The 14,771-nt window shown below is 32.1% G+C and overlaps 1 protein-coding gene across 3 annotated transcripts in view; it reads left to right on the top strand.

Annotated features, from left to right (window-relative positions):
• The first annotated feature begins 3,411 nt into the window (after positions 1–3,411).
• The window catches only part of LOC127865823 (uncharacterized), a 64,314-nt gene continuing 52,954 nt past the window's right edge, over positions 3,412–14,771 (top strand). Inside the window, exon 1 of one of the 3 annotated variants that reach the window (XM_052405842.1) lies at positions 3,412–3,984. In XM_052405842.1, the coding sequence (XP_052261802.1) occupies positions 3,897–3,984 (88 nt within the window). In that variant the 5' untranslated portion in view covers positions 3,412–3,896. Of the gene's footprint in view, positions 3,985–7,174; positions 7,720–14,771 lie in introns of those variants that run through there. The other 2 variants (XM_052405840.1, XM_052405841.1) reach the window with 2 other exon arrangements.

Here is a 14,771-nt window from a genome sequence, read left to right as displayed (position 1 = left end):
CAATTGCTAAAAAATGACTGCGATCTTGACTTAATAAATTGGGCAATACACATCATTTGCAACATTTCCCCTAAACAGAATGACACAAACTCTGTTTATGCAAGTGGTCGTCAGTCTCCTCATGGTAGTAATTGGTCTAAAGTTCTTTTCAAATTGCATGATGAAAAACAACGTTAGAGCCCAGACAAGCTGTTTTATGACCTAGGACGAAAATACAGATTTTACACATGATATACAATCTTTTCATGGTTGTCAGTATTGGTAAGTTATTTGAAAATAACATGATGAATAATACAGGTACAGTCAAGATGAGCTCTTTTATGGTAAAATTTGACCTTTAAGCTTTCATTTAAACCGATTTATTTTAGCTCGATTGCATAGAAAGCCTAAGGCTGATTTCAAACGCGTTTTGTCCGTTTCTTCGGAATAGAACCATTACTTTCTGTGCATGGGTGAAATCTAAAGCACGCTCCCATAGTGTGGTTCGAACCCACGACCTTCCGATCGCTGTCTTTTAATCAGGGTCATACCCACAATTGAGATAACGTTGTGAGTGGTTTATCGTGTTCGTCAGTTCGCAATCCAGTTATCACCGTTTTGAGTCTGGGTTGTTTGTATGTCTATCAGAGTTGTAGCCTATCGGTTGACACGCGATAAATTTCTGTCGTCAGATTAGCTTTGTTCAGCGGTGAGGACAAACATATGATAATACGAGTTTTCTGTGTACTTTATATGCTTGCGTTGCAATCGGTAGCATTCGAGTAACGATATAAGTAAAATCATATCATTTACTTAATATGGATGACGGTATCATGTGGGTGATATGCGACAGCACATTTAAGTTAAAACATTTGAGTAACTCTTTAAAGATGTAGGTCGAAAATTGGATGGCATGCGACTAATCCTTGAATTGTTTTTTTTTTGCTTCTCAGCAAATAGAGGCTCCTAAGTTCATGCCATTTGAAATAATTAAATGCATCTATTTTGTGTACTGTTTCTTTCGAATGACAATCACTCTATACATTAAACTCTATTGAATCTTCACTGATAAGAAATGTATTTTTTAATCATGCTTATTTTTGAATACCGAGGAAACGGGGAATATATGTTAGCTACTTTACTTATGGTATATGTTAAAAATAAATACTTGGCAGATAAAAGCCTGATGCAATAGATATTCTCTCATGTAAATATTTTATAATTTCAAAATTGTTACTGTGAACCGATTTCAATGAAGTAAAAACTGTTTGGATCATGGTAGTTTCGATGTCAATTAAAACGAAAAGCAAGAACAAAGTATGATCTAAAGGAATCCTCACGTTCTAGCGAATACACTCATTACTCAATGTATGTATACATGCAATAAAATTACTAAATTATGTTGTGTGAATTAATTTTCTTGTACAGGTTTTATCAAACCTATTATAAGAAAATTTCAAAAATCGTATGCTACTTAGAATCGCTTTCTGGTAAGAAAACAAATACTATATACAGTTTCGGAGTAATGATATCAGCCTTTTATTTGCTGATTTACTTCGACAAATGGGAACAATATTCCATATGTGTTAAGATCATTTTGAAAGACCTGTTCACGTACATGTAAATCTGGTTTAAATCCCTGTTGAGAAAATCTTGTTTTAATCCTATGTTGCTGCGCATTCTGTTTTCTATCGCTTTCTTAAGTTTGCACGTGAGAACTTTACTTAAGATTTCTGTGCTCCGATGTCTAATTTGTGATTAATGTCAAGTTATCTGCGCGTATTTTGTTCGTTGTAATGTTACATGTTTCAGTAGAAATATTAAATAAATGCATCGACACAGTACCGCGCGTACATTTCATATCGCAATAGTTAAGCACGGCAAACATGCTTCAAAATTTTGTTAAGTTCATGCTTTGAGCATATTAAAACTTTATTGGCCAAATATGCCGTATTTCGTTAAAAGGTTCTTTGTTGGAACGTTTTAAAGCATATACCCGATACAAACACAATCCAAAACAATGTTAATGATATTTTTCCAGATACAAAATTATGCATGAGACAGAAAGATTGTTCCTATTAGAATTCCAGAAAACATACGAGTCTGGTTCGTCAATCGGCAAAATTTATTGAGTCTTGTTTTTGCGACATATGAACTATTTCTCCTTTCAATTTGGTTAAATGAAAAAAAGCATTTTTTTGTATCATTCTTTCATTTATATCGTAAATTTATTTCTCAATTTGTTCATTTTAAAGCGAGATTATACGATTTTGTCAATTATTTATTAGTTTATAAATATATATATATATATATATATATATATATATATATATATATATATATATATATATATATATATAATTTGTTTATAAGACGTATATTTCAATATAAATAAAAATAAAAGTTAAGAAGAACATGTGTCGAATAATGCGAAATAAGCCAGATATTTAATTCTGAAATCGAAAATGTATGTACAGTCGAATTCGCCAAAATGTAAAGCAATCTTAAGTTTCGTCGCATTGTTTGGGTTTGATATTGTCACATTTGTTCAGGGCCTAGTTGAAGGAATGTCTTGCCCCTTTCTTGAGGCATTACTCTAACTTATCCGCCAGTAAATATTTGTATCGATATTTTTCCCTCAGCTGACATAATTATGTTTACGCTATAAATTGATCATCGCTGATTAGGGTCAATGCTACGTGAGCACACCGAGGTGCAAATAAACGTGTAAAATACAAGGTGATTGCGTGCGTCAAATAAAAAAGGATTATTCTTGTCCATCAAGGATCAGCGCGCATGAGCTTGTGTTTTCTATTTTCTTTATTAAGCTGTTATTTGTCGAACCCCATGACGATCCATATTCGTTTAAGATTATTTATTTTCGCTCACTTGGTTCAAACGCTTAAGTCAGTTAAGTTGGTTAATCCAACAATATTGTAATATTCAAGAAGCAATTTCAAACTCAGGATCAGAACAAACTTTATATATTTAATATGTCTGCTACAGTTAAGTTTTCAAAAATTGCTTACTTTCCCTGAAAATTGAAATCTAATCGCGCATCGGAATAAAGCCTGATTTGGTCCTGATAGATTATCTTAATGATACTGTGAACATCCCATCAAATTCAAATCAGCAACTTTATCAACAAGAGATAATTGTTGGTAGATAAATAATTTTGTCTTAAATATATATATCCATAAGTTTTCTGTTTCTACAAAGCGTTTAAGTAATGCTTACATTTAATGAAACTTAATATGTCAGCATGTATGATTTATTTGAAGTTAAAGTTTAATACAGCTTGAAATGGATTCGTATGTTTAAAGTGCAACTTGAACATGATTTAAAACTTGCAATGAACAAATACATTAACTATTTAAAATATCCATGTCAACAACTGTATGCTCAACATAATTGCTCGATGTCGGTTGAATATGAAACATGAACACCATTTTTATCATAAATAAAGCGCCCCAATTGAAATGATAACGACTCCATCACGTGACGCCCTCATCTGAGTGCAAATCTTTGAAAGACAGACAGTTGTCGTATCGACACACGCGTAGCGATTATGATAAATTGATGCAAGAGTGACTGATCAAAAATGTGTTAAAATGGAAAATGGAAATGAAATTACAATCGAACTTGTTTTTCGAACCGTTGAAATGTTCTGAAGTTATTCACTACATTATTTTTTTAATTTGAATTAAGTTGTTAAATATAACGCAGACAAAACATAAACTACTAAACGAACCAAACCATCAAACAAAGATAAATATGTATAAATATACTTAGAATGGCAAAACAATGGAACTTTATAATCAAACCAGTAAAACGTTTATAAAAATGATATTATGTTCAGTTGGATAAAGTAGTTTGCAAGAACAATTATTGACGTAACAGGAACCGTGAAAGAAGTTATGGCGAACGAACTCGGATTGTTTCTCCTACTTGTTTGTGGGTTGACTGATCTAATAACTGTCGAAATGGCGAAAGGTGAAAACATCCGTGAGTAAATTATGTCATTTGCCATAAAAAGAATTAATACATATTAATGATTAATTTTTAGATAAGATATATGTTGTATATACTTTCAGGAAGCTTATAACATATGTTGTTTCAAAAGATTTAAAGGGGCATTTTCACAGATTTTGGCATGTATTGAAGTTTGTTGTTAAATGCTTTATATTCACAAATGTAAACATTTGATCTAAAAGCTCCAGTAAAAAAAAGAATACAATTAACGAAAAAAAAAAGTAACCCTCAACTGCGGTTGAACCACTGACCCCTGGAGTAAAAGTCTAGCGCTTAGACCACTCGGCCATCCGTACTTATACAATGAGTGATATAGTTTATACACTATATCAGCAATCCTCGTAGTTTCACAAAATTTAACGACAACAACATAACTCTCCAAATTATTCAATCGCTTCGCGTTGCAACGCTTTATAATGTTTAGGTTTTTAAATCGTAAAAAGATGCGTATAAAGGATATTTTAGAGCATGGTAAATGTTCAGTATTACTGTTTTGCTCACAAATATCATAACTAAAGCGAAACTTTGCGGATCTGAAACAACTTTTTTTTAAATTTTGTCAATTTACCGAAACGTGAAAAGGCCCTTTAACTTGAAATGTTAATTTGTGTATGAGATTATAACGTTTTCGCAACAAAATGAAAAATATTTTCATGTGCATATTTAGGAAGTATGTTTGGTGCTCTATTAAGGTACATGAGTATGTTTGCATAAAAACAAAAACATGTACACCAATTATAAAAATCAAAGCATCTGCTATTTTATGTAGAGATAATATACACTCACAAATTACACATTTACCATAAACGGACCATATTTGAACGAAAATATTAAACTACTACACGAATATGCTGTGTGTACGTGATTTGATCCATGCTACGTGTATTTACTTTGTGACAAAAATTTAAATAAAAATAAAAATTCTGAGTTGCATTGTTTTCAGTTTATAATATTATCTTTGGTATAAAACCGGCTTTAAAACGTTCTGGTTTGAACGCGGCGTTGAGTTTCATACGTTGTTGTCTCGATAGTGTGGTGCCCATCGTTTTGACCATCGGCTTTGCTATGCCTTATGCAACTTATGTTCAACTTATTACGATATATTTGTTTCAAAAGCCGTATTTCATTATTTCCAAATATGAAGATAATGTCATCGAATACCTTTTCGCTGATATAGACTGATTTTGATGTGGAACATATGAAGAGTTGTACGTGCTTTAAATAGATTGCATAAACACGAAATAAGTGATGACAAACAATTTATGGGGCACACAGTGAGGTTTTTGTGATCGCATATCCACTATTCAAGTAAATTTTTTTTGTCATTCACGTTGGTAACCGTTTCAAACGATATCGCAACAACTTTATTAATATGTCCGCAAAGTACAATTTTTTGTTTATCAAGTTTAATACATCTTTAATCATGCGCAAACCCACTAAATTTAAAGATATGAAACAAATCATGTTAATTCGTGAAGACAAATTTGTGTTTAAATTTAGGCCATTTTACGATGATTAATGGTGAAGCTGTTTTGTGGATTCATACATTTTGATTTCGTATGGAAAAAACCTGATTTAAAACATAGCCAGACAGTATCGAACCCGTACATGTTGCTCTTTGTTTTGTAGGATATCCATAATTGACACTTTCTGTTGAAATATTAAAATATAATGATGAACATCAAGGATCTTACAGTGTGATATATGCAATATATGGTATGGTGTAATAAAATTACATTTATACTACACATAATACCAAACATGAAACGTATATGCAATAAAACAAACCATGGCATTTTTTAATAAATGAGCCTTTCAATGCAGATAACCAAAAATAAACCTAACAACAAATAATATCCTATATGCACAAACTAATCATCAAGAATAATACATATGAATGAATACATAACGAAAAACTATATTGTACGTCCTTAATTCAGAAAGAAAAATGATGGACATATTAAGTATTATGTTACACCCCGATTACAGTACAATCATGCTTACATCTGCAAATGTTAAATGCTCCGGCTATCCCGACTCGTGACTCTTACTGCATTTATCTTATCAAAAACACTGATAGTAATACTTGTGTTCGAAATGTTCACTTGTAAGGATAACATGAAAGGAAGATATCGTTCCTGAAAAATGAGGAAGGACCGTTGATGCTGACACTTCTTCAAACCTCAAAAATGAAAGTCATAGTTGAATATTGTTTTTTTTTCTTAAATGTTTCAACAAATTTATAGAATGGCTATTGTACATTTATTTCTGCACATGATACAAAATTGTTTAATGATCGGATGATCATTTTATGACAATTACATCATTTATTAAATTGTTATAATAGCACGTCTAGTATTATATTTTGTAAATTCTTTATAGGGCAATTCCGACGTTTTATACGGTATTTGTTCAAAGGTCTTGAAAAACTTTAGTTAATATTGCTTAAATCACTACGCTGCATGGATTTGTTTGTGATTTTCATATATAACTTGCTCTTTGATTCGCAGTTTTGCAACAAATTGTTCAATCTGCCAAATATAACACAATAATATATACCACAAAAACATGTTCATGAAAAAGAGTTATTTTCACTTAGTTTAAAATATAAACAAGTGGGTAAATACGTATCCACTTGATGGCCAACCGTCACTATTTTTAGAAAAAAAGCTTTATTTAGGTCTGAAAGATTATCAAGTTACTCTTCCATCCCATGTTCGAGATACAATGGTAATACTGTGTACATACACTATATTGCCTTAAAAATTGTTAAATCTCTTTTATGTGTTCGTGTAGCGTTATTTTAATAGGCAAATAATTTTTTACGTGAATTCGACTCTATTCGCATATTGAAAATGTCAAACGTTCCACATTGTCATCTGCACAGATGCAAGATCAAACAAATTATGATTTAATGTTCTACCAGATACGATAATGCATATGTATTGTTAAACATAAGTGAAACGTTCATGGTAAATATATCTGTTTCAGATAAATACAAATAATATTAAACACAAAGTGTACACACCGTTCTTAGGATATTCAAGTTTTGTTTTTACTATTAAATGTACCAATATGCCCCTTTAACCTCTGTTCTCCACTGATAACGACTTGATCACGGGACGCCGTCAATCTGGGATAAAATCGTTGATAGACATTTGTCTTGTCATAAACATGTTGTGTAGAACGTCTGAAATACAGGACTGATGGCAAAAGATGCGCTATGTTGTGAATGCAAAAACAATCTTTTGCGACTAACGTTACGTGATAAGATTGATTGTTGACAAACGATTACTTTTGCGACAATTATTCGGTGTAAACTTCAGCATAATACATATTTAATATAGTTTGTATGAGTTCATTTTGTTGAAACAATTCGGGGAGCATTTGTGAGTGGATTTAAACAAAACAGTATAAACTGATATTTTAAACTGTTACACCACGAAAACTGAGCACGCTCACTGATATATTCAGTAATCTACATATATAAGAGTGACTCAACTTTGATACATCAGCATCAGAAAAGTTATACATTATGTAGACATGATATTCTTTTAAGTTTGAAATATAATTCAACTACACATAAGTATTGACGTTGCAGTATAGTAAAAGAAGTAAACATGGCGAATATATTTGGATTGTTTCTGATGTGTGTATGTCTGTTGACTGTTCTAATGACTATCAACAAAGTGACCGCTCAACAGTTTGGTGAGTATTTAAAGTATCAATATATTTTTGCCATGAGGTCGATGAAAACCATTATTTTGTTGTAATTGGAGTTAATCTATGGGCTACATTTGAGTTACAGATTTTTTTAAACTGAATATGATAGACATATTTTAAACAAAGATTACTTCGTGACTTAAAATGTTTTGAACTAATAAAATGAAATGGCTGTTGTTTATTATACTTTTCACAAATAAGATACTACAATTGTATGCATGATTTGATAGCATTTGGTAATTACAACACTACAAGTGAATTTGTCATCGTAAAAAGTGCATTTATCCTACGATAAGCATTACTGATTTGATATAACTTCAAAGCCACCTTAGACCGAAAAAACATCAATACACCCTAACAAAGCATCTGGTTTTTAATGATTTTTAAAACATTTTTTTAAATGAACATGGTTTCCTTTGTATACAATACATTTTATTTTATGTTCAAAAACGCTTGCTGCAAATATATAGTGAACATGCGCTCATATTATTGATACTATTAAAAGCATCATTATCCAATCGATTTTTATTCAAGTGTTCTGTTTTCATCATGTTCATTTATTGCTTAGTTGTTTTGAGCGATTGTGTACGGGCTTGCTATGCGTTCAAAAGTGCCATTGTGCGTACGCCATTTCGATCTGATGCTGTCCAACCAAGCATGGATCTTTAAATGCAGAATCCCTGACAACGCTATCAATAAGTTCTCATTAAATAAAAATATTTTAACCAAAACAATCGCCGGCAATCTTAAACATATTCGATATCATTCGATATCATTCAATTTTAATGCCATCGTCGTGCAAATATTAATGATAAAACACTGGTTAAACAAAATTAGAATAAATCAATACGGTTCTGAAAGATTGATACATGTGCACGATATTGCGAGTCCCCAATAAATGTATTTTTATGATATTCAATTGGTTCCTTTAATCAATAAACCTGGACAAATTATTTATTTCAGTGGTTCGTATCGCCGTGGGTAAATGCATTTTATTATAGGTACATCATGCAGAAGTTAACAGATAAGCAAACTGGATATTGACAAATACATCTTATTTCACACTTTCCAAATTATAATTGACCTGCATCATAGAAAAACGATTCCAAACCAACGCGTCAACTTATGCATTTTTATATCAATAACTCTGAAGCCATGATTCATTTTTGGACCGTATATCGTCAACTCATCAACATTCTTCTCAATCAAGTTCTCTGATCAGAAAATAAAAAAAATCTGATTTTTTTTCTGATATATATATATATATATATATATATATATATATATATATATATATATATATATATATATATATATATATATATATATATATATATATAAACGTTAATATATATCATATCAGAAAAATATGCCGATTTTCAAAATGATAAAAAATGTTGTTTTATGACAAATTGATAGTGTTCAAGTGACTTGGCCACGCGCCCAACACCTGTGGTTTGAATAAGAATATTTTTCTTACGCTTTTCTAATGTTAATGCAAAATACTTTACTGTGCTATGATATTTGTATTAATCGAACAAAACCTTTACAGGATTTACGAACTAATATTTATCATCAATCTACGCAATTGTTCTACATGGCCATTATCAGGAAAGATATGTTATCAACTTATCAGAAATAATGAATTTATGGTATTGGCCATATCCAAGATATTTGTTTGAAATTTAATTAAATGTCGATGCCTATGTATTTATTTTGTGTCCTTTGAAACATCTTAACATTATGATTTGCCGAAAACTGACATTATTTTTGTCAATAGTATTAAACACAGGATTTTGCGCGACATTAAGGGCCAACGCATTGTGTTTTTGTTGTATATGTTCGTTATGCACTGTTATTATTTTTACCCATAACACTAAATCTTTGTTTTGAATAAACATCCTCCTTCTGTCCTCCTCCTCCTCATCATCACTACCACCACCACCACCATTAACATAATCATCATCATCAGCATCATCATCACCACCATCATCATCATCATCATCATCATCATCATCATCATCATCATCATCATCATCATCATCATCATCATCATCATCATCATCATCATCATCATCGTCATCATCGTTGTCACCATCGACATCATCACCAGCAGCATCAACATCGTCATCATTATCATCATCATCGTTGTTGTTGTTGCCGTCGTCTTTGTTCCCGCGGCATTCTTAATCGTCGTAATTATCAAAATAAAAATAACAATACTAATTTTTAAAAATCCTCATAATCACCCTTCTCAAAATCCTCCTCCTCATCAGCATCATTATCATGATTACCCTCATCATCAATTAATATCGATGCATGTTTATATCGTTATACTTTTCATCATGTTTCCGACTTCTGCACAGATCATGAGAACAAGGGTATTTGGATTGCCATCATGCTTGCTAAAGTGCATACACAATAGGAAATGTTTTATTCTTAATTGTTTGTAATCTCAAAATGGAACAATCGACAAGACGCGGCTGTATGATGTGACGAAATTAGATATCTTATCTTTGGCGTTTACGTTGACCTTTTTTATCAGAAAAACGATCTAATTCAAACGCAGTCTCATTTGAAAATAAAAGACGACGTTTTCATCTCTAACCTTCCTATTACAATAAGAGTCGTAATCGGCATTATACAGTGTTTGACATTTTATGTAAATTACCCGGATGAAATAACTTTTCCAACATTCAAACATCGTGTACAATGAAGATAAAGCATCATTTTTGTTATCGAAAATATATGTAATTATTAACGATGATACAAATAATCTTAATCACATTTAATCTTAATGGTTATTCTCAACCATAAGAAATGCGTTTTTACATAGTCGGTGTTATTTTCCACGGAATGAAAACTGCATGGTTGTTTAAAATATCATGTCCGCACAAACCAGAATTTAACTTTATAAACTCTGTTATAAACCATTCTTAGTCCATCATTCCATTGAAGGATCATTTAAAACATATTGAAATTGTATTTTTTTATCCTGTTTAAGTTCACTTTTAAAAGACGTATGAGACTAAAATTTTATTTCCAAAAATAAGCATTATCAACTGTTTTATTGGTTTAAATAACTCACGTGTATTGTTCACATAACAATATCGGATTCGCATATCATATATCAATATTATATACAAATAATACAAGTTTCACATATCGTATACACATTTAATTGACATTTATGAACAGCAGCATCCCTTTAATTCTCCACTCCCCACAGCCATGCTACGGATAACAATTCGACGTCGTCTTCTAAGTTTAAATATTGATAGACATTTGTCATATCGGCATATTTTGACAGCGAAGTGGTTGTGTGGAACTGTCGACATGAAGGATAAATGGCAAAAGTTGTGCCTTATTAAAGGCGAAAAATATATGTGAGACTCGCGCTATGAAATAAGATTATTAGTTGACCGCCGGTAACTGTCTCGCAAGTTAGTGTTTGTAAACCTAGGCATAGTACGGAATTAAAGTTTGTATTGGTTTATATGTGATCATATTGTAAAATACATTTTGTTGAAGATTCTGGTGTGGAATTTAACCAAAAATCGAACCTATTTCCGACGCAGCGTTCAAATGCTCTGAAATTATTCGATACACGCATTTTTATGATTAAGTGGTTTTACAAAAAAACATGCATAACTTTTTGAATCTCAACAAACGAACCTTCGAAAAAAAAGTATTGTAATTCTTACATAATGCTATTGATTATACACAAACATGAACCTCTTACTCATAGACGTATCTATTTTTCAACGAAATTCTTATGACTTATTGGCCTTGTACAAACACTGGCATAAACTCAAAATCCCAATAACATACATAATTATCATAGTTGACACATATGACGTGTAAATACACTTGTTTGGCCGGCTGATAGATACAGAACTATTGATAAGCAATTGTGTATGCAGTTTTAATGGATAACTCTAGTCCTTGGATCTTCAAACGCTCATTATCATAAAGATGTCCCTTAAGTCAACAAGCATGATTGCCACACTGAGGCCCACGAAGGGGCAGCGGGTTTGTTAATCTGTCCTCCAAATACAATTAAGGAACCTTAACCATACATATACATTTGATATTGAAAAGTAAGAAGAGCTTGCGCGTACATTGAAGTTATTTAATAAAATCGTGACGATCGACGACAAGTTTAGGCGGCACCCAGTAAGGTCGTTGTGAACGTAGGATTTATTATTCAAATAAGCCTTTGTGTCGGTATGCCGTTTTAGACTTATCATTTCTTTTTCATAAAATATGCTTCGTCGGAGGACAATGCAACTGTGATTAACCAGGATGAATATATCAGTTATCAGCTTTGGTTGTTCACCTGTCTTACAAACGACATTTCTATTAGGAAAATCCACACGTTTTGTTTTCTTTACGAATACTTCCTCTATCAAAATACTTAACAAAATTCATGCACATCACAAATAAAGGCATGCAGATGAAGACAACTATTGATAAGCAAACTGGTGTAGCGTGAGAATTGCAAGACCGTGCATTTCTAAAGATATATCGGAAGTCTTGCATTTTTCACGTTACCCCCGTGAGAATTACAAACCTGCAGACCGTGAAAACCTTAAGACTTAAGTCCGATACAAGTAGCATTTATTTCATTTGAATTTGTAGTAGTTTTGTTTATATTAAAAGTACTAAATGACATTTTACATCAAGAATGCAAAGAACTACTGTTCGGATTGTTGTTATTTCGGGACATTAATGGTAAAAAATATTACTGGTAAAAATGAAAACGGTCCTGAGGTAAAATGGCCTCACAGGTTTAAACGGTCACTGTTTAAAATCAATGTGCTTACAACCGGACCCAAATTTTTATGATATATTTAAACTGAAGTGTTACCACAAGTATACTTAAAATGTTAAGATATCACAAATTCTGTGAACACTTACATGTGGAAAATATGGTTAAATCTTAAGGTATAAAGTATATGTAAGTGTTTAGATTTAATTATAATGAATTGTTATCTTGGTAAATTTATTTTAAAATATCCTCCCAAAATAACTTAAGATATGGGAACCAAAAAGTGAATCTTGGCTTATTGTGAAATACATTTACAGTTATTTCTTCATTCGTCAAGTTATAAACCGAAATAATTGTGCTGATGTTGGAAATGTTTTATATTTCTAATGGCTATTTCTAGCTTTTTCCCATTTTTTATTTTCCCAAAATATTGTTTCAAATTATAATTGTGGTGATGTCCTGTATTGTCTATAGCTAGTAATACATTTATTATTATAAATAATTACATTTGATTCATGTAAGATCCACTTATTGACTGAAATAATGATGTTGGTAACTTGGTAGTGATGTATTATATTTTTCATGGCTTGCACAAATATTTGCCTTTTAGATTTGCAAAACCAACTTACAGACTGGCATTACCAGCTGATAATAATTGCCCCCGAAAAGTGCAGAACGAAGTAATTGTCTGAAATAATGATATTGGTGGTGTGTTTTATATTTGGTTTGACCAGTTGATATTTATGGCCCATGAGAAGTGCAAGACCAAGTATTTGTAAGAAATAATGATGTTGGTGGTGATAGTGTCTTATATAAATGGGCTAAACAGGTGATATGTATTGCCAGTGAGAAGTGTAGGACCAAGTATTAGTTTGAAATAATGATGTTGGTGGTGGTGGTGTCTTATATTTGGCTTGAACAGCTAATAAGTATTGCCCGTGAGAAGTGCAAGACCAAGTATTTGTTTGAAATAATGATGTTGGTGGCGGTGATGTCTTATATTTAGCTTGAACAGCTGATATGTATTGCCCGTGAGAAGTGGATGACCAAGTATTAGTTTGAATAATTATGTTGGTTGTGGTGGTGGTGGTGTCTTATCTTTGGCTTGATCAGCTGATATGTATTGCCCGTGAGAAGTGCAAGACCAAGTATTTGTTAGAAATAATGATGTTGATGGTGGTTGTGTCTTATATAATTGGCTTGACCAGCTGATATGTATTGCCAGTGAGAAGTGCAAGACCAAGTATTAGTTTGAAATAATGATGTTGGTGGTGGTTGTGTCTTATATAATTGGCTTGAATAGCTTATATGTTTTGCCCGTGAGAAGTGCAAGATTAAGTATGAAGTTTGAAATAATGATGTTGGTGTTTGTGGTATCTTCTCTTTGTCTTGTACAGCTGATATGTATGGCCTGTGAGAAGTGCAAAACCAAGTATTTGTTTGAAATAATGATGTTGGTGGCGGTGGTGTCTTATCTTTGGCTTGACCAGCTGATATGTATTGCCCGTGAGAAGTGCAAGACCAAGTATTAGTTTGAAATAATGATGTTGGTGGCGGTAGTGTCTTATATGTGGCATGAACAGCTGATACCTATTGCCCGTGAGAAGTGCAAGACCAAGTATTAGTTTGAAATAATGATGTTGGTGGCCGTGGTGTCTTATATTTGGCTTGAACAGCTGCTACCTATTGTCCGTGCGAAGTGCAAGACCAAGTATTAGTTTGAAATAATGATGTTGGTGGCGGTGGTGTCTTATATTTGGCTTGAACAGCTGATATGTATAAATCAATTTTTGGAAAACCTATACAAATGTACATGTACAAGGCTTGAACAAGCATCCTTAGGATTAAAAAGCTATCACCTAACTGTTCAATTGCAATATGCATGTCACATTTTACATACATGTACATTCGATACAAGTACTGAAATACTATTGAAAAAACAACCAAAATACAATGAAAAATCAGGGTTTTTGTGTTTCTAATGCTTATAATTTTACTAATGACAAAGGTTATTACTCATTAATGAATCTACTCTTTTGGTTCGAGTCATTAGGGTATACCGGTATACTTATTTTCTTTTTTAATCTGAGCCAACCTTTTTGAAAAACGACATTGCCACAATCTGTGAGCTCTTGTCTTTATAAAGGCATTTTGTATTTGAACTTGGACAAGTTTGGAGAAAATTCTTAAGGAGAGTGTATCCCCTTTTTATGAGCCATGCATATTAATAGCTACAATTAAAAATACAATAATTGTCTCATTCACA

The sequence above is a fragment of the Dreissena polymorpha genome, chromosome 2 (genome assembly GCF_020536995.1).
Source record: "Dreissena polymorpha isolate Duluth1 chromosome 2, UMN_Dpol_1.0, whole genome shotgun sequence".
Classification (NCBI taxonomy): Eukaryota; Metazoa; Mollusca; class Bivalvia; order Myida; family Dreissenidae; genus Dreissena; species Dreissena polymorpha.
This window is presented reverse-complemented; position numbering and strand designations above follow the sequence as displayed.